The sequence below is a fragment of the Elephas maximus genome, chromosome 3, assembly GCF_024166365.1.
Source record: "Elephas maximus indicus isolate mEleMax1 chromosome 3, mEleMax1 primary haplotype, whole genome shotgun sequence".
NCBI classification, from domain to species: Eukaryota; Metazoa; Chordata; class Mammalia; order Proboscidea; family Elephantidae; genus Elephas; species Elephas maximus.
In genome coordinates this window covers 198,794,834-198,817,016 of record NC_064821.1, presented here as the reverse complement: position 1 = coordinate 198,817,016, position 22,183 = coordinate 198,794,834, and the positions used below count along the sequence as shown (strand labels likewise).

The 22,183-nt window shown below is 43.7% G+C and overlaps 1 protein-coding gene across 5 annotated transcripts in view; it reads right to left on the bottom strand.

Moving 5' to 3' along the window:
• LOC126073839 (sodium/potassium-transporting ATPase subunit alpha-2) overlaps window positions 1–22,183 on the bottom strand; it is an 84,823-nt gene that overhangs the window by 41,706 nt on the left and 20,934 nt on the right. The window contains exons 20-22 of one of the 5 annotated variants that reach the window (XM_049880959.1): window positions 19,047–19,148; window positions 18,799–18,890; window positions 14,180–17,780 (exon numbers count right to left, since the gene is read on the bottom strand). The exons of 2 other annotated variants lie outside the window; for them this stretch is intronic. In XM_049880959.1, the coding sequence (XP_049736916.1) occupies window positions 17,752–17,780; window positions 18,799–18,890; window positions 19,047–19,148 (223 nt within the window). In that variant the 3' untranslated portion in view covers window positions 14,180–17,751. 2 more of the 5 variants (XM_049880956.1, XM_049880960.1) reach the window with 2 other exon arrangements.

The window sequence follows — 22,183 nt, the reverse complement described above, 5'->3', positions numbered from 1 at the left end:
AATTTCATTGAATCTTAACTTCTTCACATGTAACGAGGGATAATATCTGCTGTATAGTGTTGAGGATCAAAGATAATACCTGTAGCGCTTGACACATGCTAAAAAATCAAAACCAATTTGACTCATGGCAGCCCCGTGTGTGTCAGTGTAGACCTGTGCTCCATACGGTTTTCAATGGCTGATTTTTGGGGGGAAGTAGATCATCAGGACTTTCTTCTGAGGTGGCTCTGCATGGACTCAAACCACCAACCTTCTGGTTAGCAGCTGAGCGCTTAACCATTTGCACTACCTGGGGACTCAACACAAATCAGGCATTCAATTTAAAAATAGCTATTTCTTAGATACTCATTTATTCTTAAGCATGGGTAATGGTTCTCAAGTGTGTTTCAGGGAGACTTGCAGGCCTCCTTAAAGGGAAAGGGTGTAGGAGGGAGAGGTTGAAATAGTGCCTTGTTACCACATTGGCCAGAACTGGCTCCCAGTTCAAGGATGTCCTGGATTCTAGCAGCAAAGTCAATATCTGAGGGGCATCTCAGGTAACTCAAATTTCCAGTGCTAATATCCGCTCTTGGAAAGGGGGATAGTTAGGAGAAGTTAGGGCTCAACTTAGGAAAGAAGACCTAGCAGGACTGAGTAACTCTCCTCCCTCCTGTGCCATTTCAGCTCATAGAACAAAATCCATTCACTAACTAGGATCTTAATGGCTGACAATTACAGGACACGTACGACGTGCTAGGCCTTTTGTGCTGAGCATTTTATATATATTATCTCACTTAATCCACACAAAAATCAATGAGGTAGAGTCTCTTATTACTGCCATTGTGCAAATGTGGAAATGGTGGCTTTGAGAGGCCATTTCACCAAAGGTCATACTCCAGTTCATGAGTGATGAAGAACCTAAATTATTTACCTCTTACCTACCCTGCTTTTAGAAGGTAGAGAGTGATTTTTTCCCCATGTACTCTAGATCAAGGTTTATAGAACAAACTAGCTTCTCATCAAACAGTTAGTACACATATTGTTTTATGACATTGGTTAACAACCTCACAACATGTCAACACTCTCCCTTCTCGACCTTGGGTTTCCTCTTACCAGCTTTCCTGTCCCCTCCTGCCTGCTAGTCCTTGCCCCTGGGCTGGTGTGCCCCATTAGTCTTGTTTTGTTTTTATAAAAATCCAGTGCCGTAGGGTCGATTCTGACTCATAGCGACCCTGTAGGACAGAGTAGAACTGCCCCATAGAGTTTGCAAGGAGCTGCCTAATCTTTGGCTGAAGGGAGAACCTCAGGAGTGACCTCATTACTGAGCTAAAATGGTGTCTGGGGGACATCCTCTCAGGGTTTCTCCAGTTTCTGTGAGACCAGTAAGTCTGGTCTTTTTTGTGTGAGTTAGAATTTTATTCTACATTTTTCTCCAGCTCTGTCAGGGACTCTCTACTGTGATCCCTGTCAGAGCAGTCAATGGTGGTAGCCAGGCACCATCTAGTTGTACTGGACTCAGTCTGGTAGAGACCAAGGTAGTTGTGGTCCATTAGTCCTTTGGACTAATCTTTCCCTTGTGTCTTTAATTTTCTTCATTCTCCTTGCTCCTGAAGGGGTGAGACCAGTGGAGTTCTTAGATGGCCGCTCCCAGGCTTTTAAGACCCTAGGCGCTACTCACCAAAGTAGAATGTAGGACATTTTCTTTATAAACTATGTTATGCCAATTGAACTAGATGTTCCCTGGGACCATGGTCCCCACAGCCCTCAGCCCAGTAATTTGGTCCCTCCAGGGAGTTTGGATGTGTCTATGGAGCTTCCATGACCTAGAAGGTAGAGAGTTCTTGAAATCTTTCTGTTTAAATCTCCGCTTTTAGATCTCGGCTGCTTATTGTGCGATATTCACCTTCCACACAGTTGGTGGAGAAGAAACAGATGTTTCGGGTCTCCAGAGGGTTCTCATGGGTGAACTCGGGGGAGCGACTTTGGGGCTCAGACTCTCCTGTCAAGGATGAGTTGTCCACCTGAGATGAGAGGGAAGATGAGTCATAAGGTAAGCATGGGGAAAAAAAAGGCAGATTCGTTTATAAAGATGCCACATCTTTGCCACCATCAACATTATTGGCATACAGAGAGAAACCAAAGTCTACCTACCAGCACCTTATTTTCTCTAACTCCAGATTTGCACTTGTAACTTCTCAAGGGTCTGAATGATCAGATCATGCTTTCTTTCAGTGAGCCCAGGTCCCTACAGTGCCCTAAGACCATTTTTGGCCCCCTCATATATGCTGTCCACATCCCCTCACCTTACATCCTTGTGAAGAGATAAGTCGGATGTCAGCCGGGATTCGGTCTCCACCCTTCACTTCTACCAGGTCTCCCAACACCACGTCTTGTACATTGATCTGCATCTTCTCTCCTCCTCGAATTACCAGGGCTTGCTATGGGAAGATAGTACAGGGCCATTTCCAAATGACCCTTTATGCTTCTCCCATCCTGCTCCTAGCCTACAACCTCCTGTTCTTGGTCTCCTTCATTCTGACTCCTCTTTCTGCCACCCATCACATCATCCTTGAGGGTAGCTTTGGTAGATTGTAAATTCCTCCCATCACTGTTTACAGGGCCTTTTTCCATGTGACTTTGATGTTCCCCCCTTTAAGAGATGGAGCCTATCATTCCACTCCTTGAATCTTAGCTTGGTCATTTGGCTTGCTTTAGTCCCTGGGGTATCAATAAACGTGATGCAAACACAACATTGGGTCTTGCCCTCTTGTTGCTGGGAAACCTGCTGCTGCCCTCTTGTTGCTGAGAAATCATGAGGAGAAAGGCCCCAGCTACCCTAGTCACACCACCTGAGGCCCCAAACATGAGCAAGAGGTAGTCTTAGACTATCCAGTCCTGAGTGACATCAGTCCAGACCAAAAGAACATCCCAGCCAACCTACAGAATTGTAAGAAATAATACGTTTATTATTTTTAAGCCACTAAGTTTTGGGATAGTTTGTTAGACAGCAAAAGCTAACTGATATAGTATCCAAGCTCTTAGTCCATTCTACCAAAACACTTTTCCTTGAACTATTACCCAAGGAAGAAATCGGGTTATGTCAACAATAAAAACGAGTCCAACTCATAGTGACCCTATAGAGTTTCCAAGGAGCAGCTGGTGGATTTGAACTGCTGACCTTCTGGTTAGCAACCATAGATCTTAACCACTGTGCCATCAGGGCTCGCTTCCCTATGTCAATACTAAAGGGTAAAGAAAATCCTGGGATATAATGCTAGAATCTGATCATGTTGTTGAGAAATGATGGAGCTTATTCCTTTCCAACTTTTCAGCCCAGTGCCTAGGAATCCCTGCCTGCAGTCACATTATTTCCAGATAATTAAAAATACTCATTTGAAAATAATTGGAAATGTTCATAAAAGTTGCAAGAACAAAAATAGTACCAAGAACACTTGGATGACCTTTACCTAGATTCACCTGCTAACATTTTATCCCATTTGCTTTGTTATTTGCTCTCTCTTTCACACACACACACACACACACACACATAGGTGTATATGCTTTCTTATTTTCTGAGCCATTTGAGGGTAGCTTACATACATCATGGCCTTTTACCCTAAATACTTCAGTGTGCGTTTCCCAAGAATTAGGGTATTCTCTTATAACCACAATACAGTTATCTGCTTTGGTAAATTTCACATTGATACAATACTTTTATCTAATCTACTGTTTGTATTCTGGTTTTGTCAGTTGATCCAATAATATCCTTGACAGAATTTTTGTCTCCTCCAGCACAAGATGCTGTCTAAAGCCGGGTATTGTGTTAGTTATCATTTCTCTTTAGCCTCCTTTAATCTGGAACATTTACACAGTTCTTGTTGTCTTTTATGTCACTGACGTTTTGAACAATCCAGCTCCTCGGTTCCCCACCCCCAACCTTTTTTTTTTAATAGAATGTTCTCATTTGGGGGTTGCATGATATTTCCTTATGATTAGATTCAGGTTATGTTTTCTAGGTCAGACTACTTCATGGTGCTGTGTCCTTCTCAGGGTATCACACAGCCTTTTCCCCAGGTACTTCTGAGGCCACTGACAGAGAAACCTAAGGGAATCTCACCCTTATCACCAGCCTCATTCTGCTCACTCATCATGGGATATAGTTCTCCAAAGGACTTAACGATTGTGTATTTCACCACATTCTATGCCTCTTTTCACTAGATCCTCCCACACAAGTCCTACCTGTGGCACCATGTTCTTGAAAGACTCCATGATCTTGGAGCTCTTGGCCTCCTGGTAGTAGGAGAAGCAGCCAGTGATGATGACTACGATGCTTAGTACTATGCCCAGGTACAGCTGGGGGTGGGGAAAGAAAGGATTGATCAGTAGGTCCTTTTCTTCCTCTCTATCCTCAGAAAATCAGCTTGCAAGGGTAATAGCCATTTCTCCAAGCAGAAGAAACCATAGGACTCAGTTGGAGGAGAGCCTGAGATGGGGATGGCATACTTGGCGTCCTGGTAAAGGAACCCTGAGCTATGGTGAGGGGTCAGCAAAATCCCAGATCAGAGAAGGACTATCTCTTCCTCTCCAGGATGGCTATTCATGGCAGGCAAGGGGGGCATAGTGAGGGAAGTGGGAGGGAGGAGATGAAGGAGTTAAATTCTAGGAAAGAGAGAAAGGGATGCAAAGTGCCTTGATGATCAGTTGGGAAGATAATCAAAGGGGAGCAAGTTTCTAGGGGGAACCATGCATCCTGTGCTGCTGAACCAGTAGCTTTCTAGATAAAAGGCTGTGGAAACCAAGATGGACCAGAGGATCCAGTAGAAAGTCCTAGGAGTATTAGGGATTTGGGCCAGAGGACTGAAGAAGTGTTAAGGGCGCTGAACAGAAGAGCATCAGGGGCTGAGTAGGGACTGGGGTGGGGAGGGCAGTAGTAGTTGAACAGACTCACATTATCGTTGGTAGACTCATCATCGAAATAGAACTGGATGCCATAGGCCACAAAGCAGAGAAAGGAACCAATCCACAGTAGGATGGAGAAGCCCCCGAACAGTTGTTTACAGAATTTGACCCATTCTGGAGTGGTGGGGGGTGGAGTAAGTGTATTGGGTCCCTCTCGTCCTAGGATTTCCTGTGCCTGTTCAGAGGTAAGGCCCTATGTGGAAGAGAAACAGGGATGGATAGAGAGCTATGAAAAGGGACGCAGTTATAGCAAAGGGAATCTAGCTTCAGATCCCAGGGCTGCTATAGATCAAAGACAGTCTCTGAAGATCTGGAAGTCCTTCCTAGATAGGGTGGGATTTTAAAATTTATAGAAGGGATATCATTGAGAGAGCTCACATAAGAAGGGTCTTTCGTTTATGGATTAATTTATAAAGTTTTAGAACAACTATCTTGGGCCTGGTAGGTGCTAAGGGTACCAGAATGAATTATAACGGTCTCTACCTTTTGTTGTTAGTTGCCGTCGAGTCAATTCCATCTCATGTGTGCATAGTAGAACTGCTTCACGGGTTTTTCTTGGTTGTCATCTTAACAGAAGCAGATTACCAGGTCTTTTCTTCTTTGGTACTCCTGCGTGGTTTCCAACCACTAACCTTTCTGGTTTGCGCTAGACTGCTAACCTAAAGGTTGGTGGTTCGAACCCACCCAGTTGTACCATGGAAGAAAGGTCTGGCAATCTGCTTCCATGAAGATTACAGCCAAGAAAACGCTATGGAGCACAGTTCTACTCTGTAACACATGGGGTCACCATGAGTCGGAATTGACTCAATGGCAACAGGCTTCTACCCTTAAGGAGCTCAAACTCTAATGGGGAGGTAAATATATACAAATAATTATATGATAATTATAATATGATACATAAGGGCAATATAATGCTGAAATACTATACTTAATGTTGATAACATATGCACATTCAGCTTTGACTCTTTCTTTCATTTAGAAATAGGAAACCCCCACTGAAGACATGAATGCATAGATTGTCACCCTTGTCTTATACACAAGCTTACGTGCTGTTTTCCTTCATGAAGATGATGGTAGAACTTACCAGAGTGTAGTGAAACAAACTCAGTCACTATCAGTCACTCGCCACACCCTAATAAACATACAATTTTAATAAAAACACAAGTCCCCTATGCTCCTCTCAGTTTACAGTCACATGGGCACCCTAAGCCCCTCCAATGTAGAAATTTTAGAGCTAAGAGGAACTCACATTATGAGGGCTTTATATAAGTTTTTCGCTTTTGGTCATTGTGTTAGTGGTAAGAATAGCAGCAGCAACCGTGTTAACGGTGATGGGGTTTTGCCTTTAAACCAGTGGTTCTCAAAGTGTGGTCTGGGGAACCCTGAGGTCCCCAGACCCTCCAGGGGATCCACAAAGACAAATAATTTTCATAATAATACTAAGTTATTATTTGCTTTTTCCACTCTCATTCTTTTAAGAACGTACAGTGGTATTTTCCAAGGGCTACACGACACATGATATCGCAACTGACTAAATGGAGAGCAGATATGAAAATCAGCTTTCTTCTATTAAAAAGCTAGACATTAAGGCGGTTTGCAAAAAATGTAAAATGACACTAATTCTTTTGTTTGTTGTGAAAAATACAGTTATTTTTCATAAAAAACATTGCTTTTACTAATATAAGATGGGTTTACTTTTATTAAATGAATTAGTAAATATATTTTAAATTTCTCAATTTTAATTTCTAATATGATTAAGTATAGGTAGATGTAACCCACATAAGCAAAAGTTCTTGGGGGTCTTTGTTAATTTATGAGAATGTAAAGGGGTCCTGAGTATAAAAAGTTTGAGAATCACTTCGCTAAACCATTCTTATTCTCTTATCTAGTACTGAACTCTTTGGGGGTGGTTATCATTATCATCTTTTTCCAGGCTTATGTCCTATGGAACTTGGTCGTGGGGGAGGTTAAGAGGCAAGAACATGGCACTCAAAGTGAAGGGACTTGATTTTGAGCTCCGTTTTTGCCCTGATATCCTCAGCGTCAGAGTAGGGGACCCTCTGCCTCCCTCAGGGAGTTCCTTCACTCACCTTTGTCAGATCCACTGAATACTTCGCACTCAGCTGTTTCAAGGTTAATTTGTGATCATCCTGAGGGGACAGAGTCATTAAGGGAGAGGAGTGGAGCCCAGGTCATTCCCAGGAGGAGGGGGAGAAACATACTGAGGAAGAAGGATGGCTCTGGCCTGTGCAATTAATTCTCAAGGTAAGATTAAAAGGGTTGAGGGGGAGAGTTTGTAGAGGGCAATCTATTAGCACTATTTTGGCTGTTCTCACCATGGCCACTTCTTTCTTCAGCTCCTCCATATCTTTGGTGCTTTTCCTCTTTGTCTTTGTTTTCTTAACAGTATTAGATCCCTTAATAGGCCTTGGGCTTGTATTCTGCTGACGAGAAATCCCTGGCCTTTGTTTTTTGTTCCCAGACCCCATCATTTTCTCTGGGTATAGTTGAACCAGCTCAAGTGGTGGACAGAAAGCAAAGAGAGTGCGGGAGACGAGAGGAACGAGGAGGTGAAGGGTGAAAAGTGGGTGGCAAGTGAGAGAAATGATGGAGTGAAAGAGTAAGGAGATGAGGGGAATGAGACAGCTAGAATAATAAAGTGGTGGGGAGAGAAAGAAGGGGCAGAAAGCAAAGTGGAAGGAATGGAGGAGTCAAGTCGTAGAAATGTAAAAGGGAAAAGGAGGTGAGGGAGGAGAGGACTGAAGGAGAAAACACAGAGAGGAATCTAAAGGCCAGAGGTGAGAGACAAGGGAGAGAAAAAGTGGGGAGAGAGAAGTGTGATGAAGCAGTAGAAGGTGCGAGGAGGTGTCAGGAATGAGGGCATTTAGAGATGAGAAGAAGGTCAGGTGATGAGAGAGTGGAAGAGAAGGTAAAAGGGTAAACAGATTCGAGGCAGCGAAGAGGTGGATGCTAACTAGGTGTCTAAGATGCCACAGGGTTCTCAGCAGGTGGGAAATGTGGGAGTGAGGAGGCCAGAGTTGGCTTCAGGACACGTTGGGAGCCCCCACCCCACCCCAGGCCCTGTGGGTGCCATGGCAACTGGCCCAGGTCTGTCAGTCATCACAAAGGCCTCATGGCAATTCTAACAGGAAACCCTGAAGTCTCAATCTTTAGGTTTGAATACGACTGGAGCAGATCCTGCTACAGGGAATTTGAGCCTGAGACCAAAACTAGAACCAAGTCCTAACTTAGTTCTGCCGTTTCTGAGGCTTAGAGGTATCCCAGATAGCTGACTCACAAAATAAAGTAGGTATTCTCTGTGTGAGCAAGCTTTTAGTGGGGCACACTTCTCCACCAACATTGAGCTCTGTCTTTTAAATTTGGAGATCACATAGCAGAAGAGTCTGATCTTGGGTTTTGGGATCAGTCCTGGGTTTGAATTCTGACTCATCTACTTACCAGCTATGTAACTTTGAGCAAGTTTCACTGCTTCTCTGTGCCTGTCTGCCTGTCTGTAAAGGGGAATACCATCTCGAAAGGTGAAGAGAGTGAGGATTAAAATGAAAAGCTCTATGCAAATTTCCATGTCTGACACACATGGTGTGTGCTCAATAAATAGCTTGAATTAAGTGTAATTAGTTTTGTTTATAAGGAGCCCTGGTAGCACACTCGTTAAGTGCTTGGCTGCTAACTGAAAGGCCCGTGGTTGGTTCGAACCTACCAGGCACTCCACAGGAGAAAGATGTGCCAGCCTGCTCCCATAAAGATTACAGCCTTGGAAACCCTACGGGGCAGTTCTACTCTGTCATATAGAGTTGCTGTGAGTCGGATCTGACTTGATAGCAATGGATTCATTGATTTTTTTTTTTTTTTTGTATTTTCGTTTGTGAATAATGCCATCTTAAAGTTGGCTTAATGTGCAGTCTACTCATGAGAGTAAAATTATGCTTTTCCATGTGATAACACTGCATGTCCTCATTTTAAAATGATTCATTTATCTCTTCCTTTCACCTTCGCTGACATCTTTGTAAGTTGTAAGAACTTCGGATGTTTTGTGTGTGATTTATACTCCACCTCCTTCTAAAGAGCAGTTATATGTTTCCATCATTTACAAAATTTTTAAATAATACTTGTCACATACATTTATTTCTCCATTCTGTTGTTTTAATATTTATTTAATTGTATTTTGTTGTTCTGGCTTTTCAAAAAAATAGGAATATATCTACAAATGTCCATCTTGGTACTGCTGAAATTCTCCTTCCGTACTCAGAAATATTTTCCCTTCTCAGCTAGGGTAAATGATAGTCTATTTCTTTAAGGACCCTGGTGGCGCAGTGGCTAAGTGCTCAGCTGCTAACCAAAATGTCGGCGGTTCGAACCCACCAGCTGCTCCGAGAGAAAACATCTGGTGATCTGCTCCCGTAAAGATTACAGCCTAGGAAAAGCCCATAGAGCAGTTCTACTGTGTCAAATGGGGGCACTATGAGTCGGAATTCGCTCGACAGCACACAATAACAACATTTCTTTAATAGATTGAATTTTTATTCTCCATTAAAAGTGTATAAAGAAGTAAAAGTCTCACTCTCTCTTCTTCCAACATTAGCCTGCCCATTGCTGAAGCTGCTGCTATTAACAGTGTTGCAGTGTGTCCTTTCAGTCTTTTTTCTGTGTTTATACAAACAGATCCCCGGAAGGAAATCTTTAAATTTTGTAATAGAACCATCCAAACCTCTTCTTTCATTTGTCAATATGTCATGTATATAGAGCTCATTGTTTTAATGTATTGACCATGGTCCACTCAGCCAGTCCCACTATGGATGGATTTTTAGGGTATTTTCAATTTATTTTTTAACCATGAAAAATACTGCTGTAAGAAAACTGAAGATACAAGGGAAAGATTGGTCCAAAGGACTGACGGACCACAACCCCCACGGCCTCTGCTAGACTGAGTCCAGTACAACTAGATGGTACCTGGCTACCACCACTGACTACTCTGACAGGGATCACAACAGAGGGTCCCATACAGAGCTGGAGAAAAATGTACAGCAAAATTCTAACTCACAAAAAAAGACCAGACTTACTGGCCTGATAGAGGCTGGAGAAACCCTGAGAGTACGGCCCCTAGACACCCTTTTAGCTGAGTAATGAAGTCACTCCCGAGGTTCACCCTTCAGCCAAAGATTAGACAGGCCCATAAAACAAAACAAGACTAAAGGGGCACATCAGCCCAGGCGCAAGGACTAGAAGGCAAGAGGGAACAGGAATGCTGGTGATTGAGAACCCAAGGTCAAGAAGGGAGACTGTTGACAAGTTGTGGGGTCGTTAACCAATGTCAAAAAACAATATGTGAACTAACTGTTTAATGAGAAGCTAGTTTGTTCTGTAAACCTTCATCTAAAGTACAATAAACAACAACAACAACAACAAACACTGTTGCAGTGACACCCTTGCACATAGGCATCTTTAGGCCCCTATGCTTCTATTTCTGTAGAATTCATCCCTGTTGCTGAATCATAGGGTACTCTCATTTAAAACTGTAGAAGATTCTATTTCATCATTATGATAGGTGAAATTTAGTATTTTATAGTTTTAATTCTCATTTTTTTATTATTGAAGTGAGCATTTTTCTTATGTGTATTTCATCTCTGGATTTCTTTTTTTAAAGAATTGTCTGTTTTTACCATTTGCCCAATTTTCTATTTTCTTGTTCTTATTGATTTGTAGGAGCCCCTTGTCATGCATTACTAATATTTTCTCCCAGTCTCTGTGTTCAGCATAGGCCATAAAATCCTTGCAATTAAGGTTAGAGTTAAGGCAAAAACTGCCAGGCTCAGCGCTGCATCATCCGTGGGTCACTTAGCCCAGCCTCAAAAGCAACTTTGGTGAGTTAAGTTCAGTTGAATTTAATTTTGGAAACCCAATTTAATTTTGGAAACCCCATTCTGTTGCACAGGTCTTAGCTCAAAAGTCCACATTTTCAGAGAGAGACCCTCTCTGATTGCCAAATCCAAAGCGGCCTCTCTCTCTATGACATCACTTGGCTTCACAGCACTTAGCATCCTCTGAGATGACCCTGCCCATTGATCTGTTGACTTGGCAATTGTCTCTTCCTCCCCGAGGGTAGGGACCTTGCTATCTTGTTCATTGATGTATACCCAGCCCTTAGAATATTGCCTGGCCCAGAGCAGGTGGTCCACAGGCAGTTCTTGAATACCTGTTGAACGAATCAGGAATTTTCAGGTTTTGTCTCAATGTTATAAGGTTTTGATAATTATCACTTTGGCCGGAAGTGTTTTAGAATCTTTCAGAGTTAAAAGTAGGTATTTGGAATTATTGATGCTATCTGCTATGTATTATATATTTGGAAGAACCTAAAATATATGGTCGTCTGATAAAATGTAAAAAAAATCTATTGGGGTTAATATGCCAGCATTACAGCTACTCTCCCATTTGCTTCACAGTTATTTACAAGAAATGCTGATATTCTTGCCTGAGCAGTCTTGCAGCTGAATGTCACAACCAACATGTCATGTTTTAGAGGAAACTATATGTAGTGAGGATTTTAATTGATATTGAATTGAATCTTCATAGTAACTTATTTTTATCTTTACTACATTTTGTCTTCCAGAACTGGAGTCGTGCTTAGCTCTCCACATATTCAAGTTTTTTCTTTATTTCTATCACTGTACTTTTACATTTTCTTTAAAGAAAATGTCACACACTAAATCTCAAATATAATTTGTTTTATTTCTATTGTAAAGAGGAACTCTTTGTATTGTACTTTCTATTTTACTAATATTTGGGAAACCCTGGTGGTGCACTGGTTAAGTGCTACAGCTGCTAACCAAAAGGTCGGCAGTTCAAATCCACCAGGTGCTCCTTGGAAACCCCGTGGGGCAGTTCTACTCTGTCCTGTAGGGTCGCTATGAGTCGGAATTGACTCCATGGCAATGGGTAATGGGTATTTCACTAATGTTTAGGGATAAGCTTGATTTTAAAAAATTGATATTGCATATCCTGCAACTTTGAACTCTTTGCCCTGCCTCTTGGAATTTTTACTGTTGTTTCTATTACTTTTTTTTTCTTTTATTGCTTTTTGGTTGAATTCCTTGGATTTTTTAGGTATTTAGTCACATGTCCTTTTTCCATAAAAAAAAATTTTTTTTTTTCTTTTCTTCCGGTTTGCCTTTTTATTTAGACCTTTTAAATACAAACTCCCTACCCAGGATTTAAATTGTTGCTGCTATTGTTTTTGTTATAGTTGCTATTATTCATTTTCTAGGCTAACTATCTCCCTTCCTCTGTTCTGTGAACACAATTACATTTTCTTATATTTTAATCAGGAATGGATTTTGAAGTTTTCTGATTGCCTTCTCAGTATCTTTGAAATGATTATATTATTTAATCACTTTTCTGCTTAATGTTAGTTTTCCTTGTGATATACTATCCTTGCATTCTATTATTGTTTATGTTCTTTATTACATTTTACCAATACTCATGTGTCTCATGAAATAGGCTGGGCAGCACACACAATTGTTTCCTACATGCCAGTACAGTTTAAATAACAGATGGATGTTCCTCGAAGATTTTGGGAAAAATTCTCCACCAAACTCACATTTTTGAAGGACTCCTTTTGTTTTAAATGTCTTCCTTTGATATTGATCTAATCATTCTTTCTATTTTTTTGCCACCTTCTTAGTGTTATGGATCTGTCGCTTGTCATCTGTCTCTGATGGGTTACCAAATTTCCTATTCTGTAGCTGAAAAGGAAATACCACGGAGGGCATTTCCGCGTGGGTCAGAGGTTGGCCTTAACTTCTAACATTCATCCAGTTGTAAGATTCTCTCACTTTTTTGCTGAGATCCTCCTGCAGGTTATTGAATCTCTTCCCACCTTTTTTCTTAACCTCCTATTTGTATCCTTTAAAAAACTTTATTTCTTTACTCTTTGTGCTTTAGTTGAAGGTTTACAGAGCAAATTAGTTTCTCATTAAATGATTAATACACGTTTGTTTTTTGACATCGGTTGCTAACCTTGCGACGTGTCAACACTCTCCTTTCTTGACCTTGGCTTCCCCATTACCAGCTTTCCTGTCCTCTCCTGCCTTTTCGTCCTTGCCCCTGAGCTGGCGTGCCCACTTAGTCTCGTACACATGGTTGAAGTAGGTGTATTATTGTTTCTTTTATAGGTCTGTCTAATCTTTGACTGAAGGGTGAACCTCAGCAGTGACTTCAGGGGGCCACACTCTTGGAATTTTTCTAGTCTCTGTCAGACCAGTAAGTCTGGTCTTTTTTTGTGAGTTAGAATTTTGTTCTACATTTTTCTCCAGCTCTGTCCGGGACGCTCTGTGGTGATCCCTGTCAGAGCAGTTGGTGGTGCTAGCTGGGCACCATCTAGTTCTGGGCTCAGTCTGGAGAAGTCTGTGGTGGTTGTGGTCCATTAGTCCTACTGGCATCTCTAAGATCATGAGCTCTCCCTTTCCCTGGTTCTAGTCTCTTAGGCCTGCCCAGCCTCATCTGCTGAAATGTCCATTGTCTGCACATTTCTGGCTCCCTTGGCAGCCTCTCCGGTTCACTAAACACTGGACTGGCTGGGCTCCCCTCTAACACACAGAGTTTTCTCTCCTGCAGTAACAGGCTAAGACAGCATGGTGGTTAAGGGGACTGGCCTGGAGCCAAACTGATCTCAGTTTGAATCCTGATTCTGATGTTTACTACCTTTGAAACACTGAACACATAACTGAACCATTAGGAGCCTCGGTTTCCCATCTGTTGTGAGGATTCTTTCATTCAAGAAATATTTATTGATCGCCTAATGTGTCTCAGGCATTGTTTTAGGTGCTGAGGATAATAGTGGTGAACAAAAGAAAGAAAATTCCTGTCTTCATGAAACTTATTCCAGAGTAGGAGACGGCCAACGAACAAACAAAAAAATGTTTTTAAATAAGTATATGCTAACCACTACTGTGACTTGCTGTTGACTTGACTCTGACTCATGGCAACCCCACGTGTGTCAGAGTAGAACTGTGCTCCGTAGAGTTTTCAATGGCTGATTTTTCAGAAGTAGATCGCCAGGATTTCCTTCTGGTACTTCTCTGGGTGGGCTCGAGCAGCCAACCTTTTGGTCAGCAGCTGGGTGCACTCTGTTTGCACCACCCAGGGGCTCCATGTGTATGCCACACACACACAAAATTTCAGGTAATAGTACTTATCAATAAAAACAAAGAAAATAGGAGACAGAGGTGTCAAGATGTTATTTTATTTGGGGTGGTCCGTGAATGCCTTTCTGAGCAGGTAACATTTAGGGAGAGATTTGAATGAAGTGACGAAGCCAGGCAGGTGAAGTACTAAGAGAAAAGTGTTCCTGGCAGAGGGACCATCAAGAACAAAAGGTCCTCAGGAGGGATTAAATGAGATTATGCAACAGGAGCCCTGCTAGTGCAATGGTTAAGCATTCATCTGCTAACTGAAAAGTTGGGAGTTCGAATTCACCCAGTGGCTCCTTGGGAGAAAAGACCTGGCGATCTCTTCCCATAAAGATTACAGCCTTGGAAACCCTATAAGTCTGTTCTACTCTGTGATATAGCGTCGCTATGAGTCAGAATGGACTTGACAGTGCACAGCAACAACAACGCAATAGACTTAACATAGCTATGGCACAAAGTGAGCACTCAGGGACTGATGCTGCTGCAGTTAACGTTCCTACGACCACCGCTCCTCCACCACCATCACTGTTAGAGTTGTAACAAAGGGCTGACTGGCTTTCCAAGATCCTCACACAGGGCGAAGAGTTGGTGTCTTCCTCTCTCCCATTCCCAGAGGCCCTGGAGGAGTGCACACTGCCCAATCATTCCTCCATCTCCAACAAGCTTCCCTCTCCCCATTGCTCTTCACACACTGTCTGGGAAGGTTTCAGTCTATATTGTTGATATTGTTGTTAGTTGTCGTTGAGTTGATTCCGACTAATGGTAACCCCATGAGTGCACAGTAGAACTGTTCCACAGGGTTTTCAAGGAAGCAGATTGCCAGGCCTGCATTCTGAGGTGTCTCAGGGTAGGTTTGAACTGCCAACCTTTCAGCTAACAGTTGAGCACTTAATATTGTATCACCCAGGGACTCCCATGACTGAGGTGAAATTCAAGGATCACACCTACTTTTTCTCTCATCCCTTAAAGACAGCACCCAGAATACAGCTCTTCACTCAGTGTAGACTATTAATTACTGTTGATCACCATATCCTTATATCCCACCATCTCCTTCCTCCAACCCCTCAACTTGACCGTGGTCTGATTTGGGTCAGAAAAGCTAGAAGTAGCCCTGAGGACTCGGGCCCAAATAGACTCACAGGCACTTCCTTTTCCCTCATAAACCTTTGTGACTGTTGGGATGGGATCAGCCGTGAGGAAAAAGCTCCCTAGTACATTGTCTAGGTCATTTTGCCACCTGGCTTCTTCCCCTCCAGCTTTCTCCACCAACATCATCTGCTTCCCGATTACTTCCCCTTCTATCCCTCAGACCTGCCCTCTCCGTATTTCTTCAAATTCTGTCTTCTACAAGCCAAGTCATGTCCCAGTACACATTTTAAAACACACCACGATTGGGGAGGGAGGCAAGGATGAATTACAGAAGTCTGAATTATGGGAAGGATTTCTTTTTTCATAAAGAAATGTAACTTTATTATTTTCAAGTACATATGTAGTGCCTCAAACTAATGTCTTACAAAAGGTCACCAAGTAAAAGTCCTGTAGATGCTTCTTTACCAAATACATAAAGATCAATGATAATTAGCTCATGCATTTTCTACTTGTAAATGGGTATTCCTAAAGTGCTTGAAAAGCATTTCTTTTAGGTAGACTATATATGCCACCGCTAGCAATATGGTTTATGCTCTTAATTTACTGAACAAATGCCATTTTTATTGATTGTGCAAAGAAAGATAAACTTTGTCCAGTTAATAACCTCAAATTAATCAGGTCCAAATTAGTATGGTCTCCCATTAAGATTTCCAAACCCAAGGCAATGACCCACTTATTTCAAGGTACTTCTGATAAAGTAAAATTCCAGTGCAATGAAATAACAGCTCTTATGGGGCTATCTATGGGCCTGACCTTGTGTTTGTCTTTTGTCCTTCCTTCCTTTCTGCCTTAGGTCTTCCATTTTCCTTAGGTCTCTCTCTCACTTGCTTGGCCCATCTCTGGGACTCTCTCTACAGGACATTTTCAGTGTCTTCTAAGCCAGGCCTAGAGAATGGGCACAACTGTGTGTAAAGCAAAAGCATTAGCTGGAGAGGGGCAAGTGAAGGAAAAGTATCTCCCCTTTTCAGGGAAACTGGGCACAGTGATCATCAGAGTGAAGGGCATTAGCTTGGGAGAAACAGCCCTGCCATCTGAGAGGTCAAGGGCAAGTCTCCTAACAATGTTTTCCCTCTTGTTGCCCAAAGATTCTCACCACATTTATGATTTAGGCTGATTCTGCATGTCCCTAGAATGCCGGAAGATTCCCTAAGGTTTTCCACCCCAATTCTGGCCAATAGCTAGGGAACTCCTTTTCCAGGGCTGGTTTGGCAGTGCCTGGGAAGGATGTAGGTTCATAAGGATGGGCACGAAGGGGAAGAGTCTGGGAGGTGCTGATAATGAACTGGCAGCTATCCCTTTTGGAAAAACACGTCACTTCAAGGACTTAGCATTCTAAAGGGGGGATGGGTGGTGATACCAAGCACATGTGATTGAGACAGCAGGAGCTTCTGTGACATCGGCCTTGTAGACCAAGCAAACCGCTAACCAAGGGCAACAAGGGTGTGGAATCTCAGTGAAGGTCCCCAGGTTGCCTTCTGGCCCTGCCTCTGCTCCTACTCTGCTAGATTGAATTTGGTCTGCTGGCAGAGTATGCTAAAAGGGCAGGACACGGAGCTGGAGTCCACAGTGTCTACCTGGAGGCTCAGGATATGTCAGATGTCTTGTCATTGGCGCGATCTCTCTCCTCTTCTGTCTCTCTTCCTTCATTGTTTCCCTCCTTCAGCTGTGCCCTGACCTCCCACGTGGCTACCCAGCTCTCCTTTCAAGGTTTCTAACTAGCCTTGACTGGGAGACACACCCTGGCCTATCCAAGGAGCTTCCCTTTCCAGCCTCAGGCATTCACCAGGAGGAACTCTTTGTGATTTCAAGGTCTGAGGGGGAAGCAACGAAGGCGACCGGGTTGAACAGAAAGAGAATGAGGGGTGGAAGTGGGAAGTGGAGTGTGGCTGGAGAGATAAAGGGACATTTAGTGATCCGAGAGGGTTTCCCTTCTCCTGGTGGCACAGTGGTTAAGAGCCCAGCTGCTAACCAAAAGGTCAGCAGTTCAAATCCACCAGCCACTCCTTGGAAACCCTGTGGGGCAGTTCTACTCTGTCCTATAACGTTGATATGAGTTGGATCTATGGCAATGGGTTTGGTTTTTTGGTTGGGGTTTAGACAGGTCTCTGCCTTTGGATACCAATCTGTTCTAGTAGGAGGTAGGGGTAAAGGGATAGGGAATGGGAAGGGCTGAAGTCGCCCTCAATTCCACGATGTAGTGGGGTGGGTGGGACAGGATCTAGGGAGGGATCCTAACATGTAGGGTCTGATCTGGTTGTTCACAATTAGGTCAATTGGGCAATCACCCCAAATTTATTTACCTGCTCCCCCCAACTTAGCCTGCTGGGTTCCCTCATTCTCTCTCCCTGAATCTTCCCCATAAATACTGTTCAGTTTTTCCCATTCCTCTTCATCACCATCCCTACAACACCTCCAGGGCACCCCATCTTTCCTGTGCCTGGTTCTTCTTTCAAGGGCCTCAGTAGTATGTCTCCTTCTCCACCCAGCCTGTTGGAAAGATCGGGGGTGGGGGGTTGCAGCATGAGCTTAAAAGGAGGCAAGAGATAAAGGTCCTGGTGGTAGTGGGGGCCAGGTGGAATAAGAAGCCTTGTGAAGGGGGCTGAGGGAAGTAGCTTTAGGAAGGCGAAAAGGGAGGAAGAACAAGATCCAGGGGGCTGGGGCCGTAGAGCAAAGGAAAGAAGGGCAGGCCTGCATTTAGGGGAGATCTTGTATTTAGCACAGTGGAAGGTGGGCATAGAGTAGGTCAAGGGGCAAAAATGTCAATACCACAGTGGCTATTCAGGTAACATGTCTAAAGGGGCAGCTGCTGGTCTACTTCTGTCCATTGTTGCTGTGCAGAAATGTGGACATGAGGCTGACGGCTTTTCTGATTTTTCAAAAGTAGTCAGAAATTAAAATTTTATGTGATAGCTCCCAAGCTTTAGGTGCTGGGCCAATTGATGACTCCCCCCAACCCCAAAATATCGTGCAGGTCAAACAAATAATATCCATGGGTTGTATTTGGTTTCTAGGCCATCTATTTTCAACCTCTGGTGAGTGATTAAAAAAAAAAAGAAAGAAAAAAGCTTAAAAAAAAAAAAACTCATTGGTTGATGACTGGTAACCAGGAGGCTTGGGTTCTGGTCCTAGTTCTGCTACTCGCTTGTTTTATGGCCCTGTGCAAAGAACTTTACCCCTGAGTCTTCTTTATCTGCAGATGTGGGGGTTGGACTAGATGGCCTCAAAAGGCCCTTCTAACTGATGTTCTGTGATTCCAACGTGGAAGGTGGAGGGCCTTGGAGGTCCACTGTGAGCTGGGGGGTTTGGAGTCCGAGAGGAAGAGGACAGGACGGACAGGCTCAAAGACTCAGGGTCCTTAAGACCTGGGAGCCCAGGATCTTAGAGCAACAAGGAACAGGAGCCGGGATCGTAGTGGGAGTTGTGTTTGGGTTTGGAGCTCTGGAGGGGGTAGCTAGCAGAGGTGGTTGAACTTTGCTGGGGTTGGGGTGGGAGCCGAGGTGCTTACCACCAGGATATCGCCGTAAGATGAGCTTCCGGACCTCGTCATAGAGGAAGATGAGGAGACTGTAAGGGAAGGCACAGAACCACCAAGTGACCCTGAAAGAAACAGGGAAGGAAGAGTGTCATCAGAGGTTGGCATGGTGGCACATAGAGTAGGATCCAAACGAATAGACCAGATCTTGGATCCTACAAAGGGGCTCACATTCTCTTTGCTTATGCCACTTGCTCGGGCCCCTTTCTAGAGAGACTCACTTGAGCGGGTACATGCGGAGGGCTACACCCATGCCTGGGCAGTAAGACAGAAAAGCAGCCAGCGCTGTCTCCTCCAGGAGCCCAAATACCAGAATCTTGTTCCTGGAGAGACAAAGGAAGGAAGGAGTGGCATTTAAGGGAGCCTTTGGGTGGTGCAAACAGTTAAGTACTTCCGGTCCACCCAGGGGCACTTCGGGAGAAAGGCCTGATGATCTACTTCTGAAAAACCAGCCACTGAAAACCCTATGGAGCACAGTTCTACTCTGACACGCATGGGATCGCCATGAGTCAGAATTGACTTGATGGCCTCTGGTTTTAGCATTTGAGGTGGCTGAGAAGGGAGTGATCCAGGGAGATCCCTGGTGGTCAAAGGGAAAGACAGAAGAAAAGTCAGGGAAGGACTATCAACGACATCTTCCTGTGTCCTCTTCAAATGTCCTCTTCCCATGCGTATGCAACCTAAGACATATTTTCTTTTTCTGTTTACCAATTTAACCCCCCAATTGTTGTCTATAGTGCATGTATGCGTTCATTAAATAAACGTTTCTTATGTGTTGAGTGATGTGCACTGTGCTCGAGATTCTCCTGTCTGGGGACACAGGGCCTGCCCTCGTGCAGTTTATAATCTTGCTATTGCTCCAGGCACGTGGTCTGTGAAAGTGTCATCTGACAAGATGCATGAAAGTGCCTTCAGTGCAGGGCCCATGTCTGTTTTCTACTTTTTCAGTGTCTCCTATAGCCACCGTAGCTGTTCGTTGTATGTATTCAATAAAGAGGAGCGCACAGGGGAAGCTCCCTGCATAATAACGCTGAATATATGAATTGGAACTCTGGGTGGTGCAAACCGCTAAGCACTCCACTACCAGCTGAAAGATTGGTGGTTGAACCCACCCAGAGGTGCCTTGGAAGACAGGCCTGGCAATCTGCTTCCAAAAGGTCAAAGCCTCAAAAACCCTATGGAGCGCAGTTCTCTCCACATCTGGGGTCGCCATGAGTTATAATCAAATCGACAGCAACTAAGAGCAAGAACGTATCAGAATTGAAAAGCAGGATAGAATATGGTTATGAGGGCAATTTCTGGAGTCAGGTGGGGCCTTGCTAGCTTTTGGTTTTAAGCGATGTATCTTAACCTTTCTGAGCCTCACATTCCTTCTCTGTAATTATATGGGCTGCAGGGATAATTACAGGAGATACAATGTGGAAAGCACTTGACCACGGGAAGTGCTAGTCCCATTACTACTTGACCTTTTGTCTTTGTATGTACTATATCTCTTTATGACTTAAGTCAGCTGTTCCCAAACTTTTCACTCACTAAGGACCCCTGTTATTTTACTTCTATGAAGGCCACATTTTAAAATAAGCAATGAATATATCTCCCCATTTAAAGTTAATTAGAAACAGACATGCTTCCAAACAGAATTGTGGATTAGCGACCAATCGTCATACTTCATGATATCTTTTCATTTGCCTAGGAATTGTGACATTTTAGTAAGCCTTGGAGCCTTCTCATAGGTAAAGGCTTCATTTCCATACAACTTTTTGAAATGATGGAAATAGCACCTGTAAGACCCTGAAGGGGTGACCTCAGGTACTCCGAGGTGGCCTCTGACCAGGTGACATGTTGATATTTGTGCTCCTTCTCTGTACCCAGGCTGACTTCCATTCTGTTTCTTTTCATTTGTATTTCAGATGGCTGGATTTAGTCAATTTGGTATGTTCCCAGCTTCCCGTGTGCCTCACGTGGCGTATAGTAAGCCCCAGACCCCAGACCTGGACCCAATTTCTTTGGACTCTCTGCTCTTTATATGCTTCTCACTGCATTTTCCCCATTTGTGTTTTTAGCTTTCTGGAACCTTCTTCATGTTAATTTTCTTTATTCTAACAGATTGTTTCCTCTACCCAGAATCTTGAATGCTATTAACTTCACCAGGGTTTTGGCATCTTTTTCTTCCTTGCCTGACTAAGAAATTGTGACAAAATTCACTTGGGGGTTTTGGTTTACAGAAGAAGAAAGTAAAGAAAACAGGAATGATACCCTCAGCACTTAATCCCCCTTCCTGCTACAGGCATGAAGTAGGTACCCAGCACCTGACAGGAGTCAGGCTCTGTGACAGATGAGCCACCAAGACTCTGAGCTTTGTAGACAGGCCTTTACAACTGGGTGAACTTAGGCATGTCATTTAGCCTTTTGGGTCCTCTTATCCATTAAGTGAAAATAATACCTACGTCATAGAGCTACTGCAAGTTTAAACAATGTAAAACACTTAGTGCAATGCCCGGCACATAGTAACCTGACCCTGAGCAGTTCACAGCTCCCCAGACAGATATCCACACCACCACAGGGCAAATGCTGTGTGCTAAAGCTGTGCTGGGTATACGGGAGCACAGGAGACCTCGGATTTAGGGCTGGGCAATGGGTAGGGGTGGGTGGCACTAGAATAAGAGATGGGGATAGGAAGGAAGGAAGAAAAAAGGGATGGAGAGAAGATGAAAAGGAAGGAAGGTGGAAGGGACCATTACAGAGAACACTTTAGGAGCTAAATTGAAACATCGGAACCAGTCACACACTCCTTCCTCTTCTCTAGTCCATTTCAAACTCAGCTACGGTTATGTTGTTGTTGTTTGTTAGCCGCTGTTGTGTCGGCCGCCAGCTCATGGTGATACCATGCACAACAGAACGAAACATTACCTCCTTCTGCACCATCCCCATGATCGGTTGCAAATCAGACCACTGTGACCCATAGGATTTTCACTGGCTAATTTTCAGAAGTAGACCGCCTTTCTTCCTAGTCCACCTTAGTCTGGAAGCTCCACTGAAACCTTTTAACATCACAGCAACAGGCAATTCGCCATTGACAGATAGGTGGTGGCTGTGCATAAGCTGCATCGGCCGGGAATCGAACCAGATCTCCTGTATGGGAGGCAAGAATTCTGCCGCTGAACCACCAATACTTTGCCCCCCGCACACATGCATATAGATGGATATACAGCTGGGTGATTAAAATCTGACGCCCTTCCCTCCCCGATGCCCCGTGCAGGCAGATCCGGGCCCACAGGTTGAGGTGACCCAGGGTTGAAAACCTAGGCTGTACGGATTAGTGAGTGTACCCAGAGCACCCTCTGCCTGGGTGGATGGG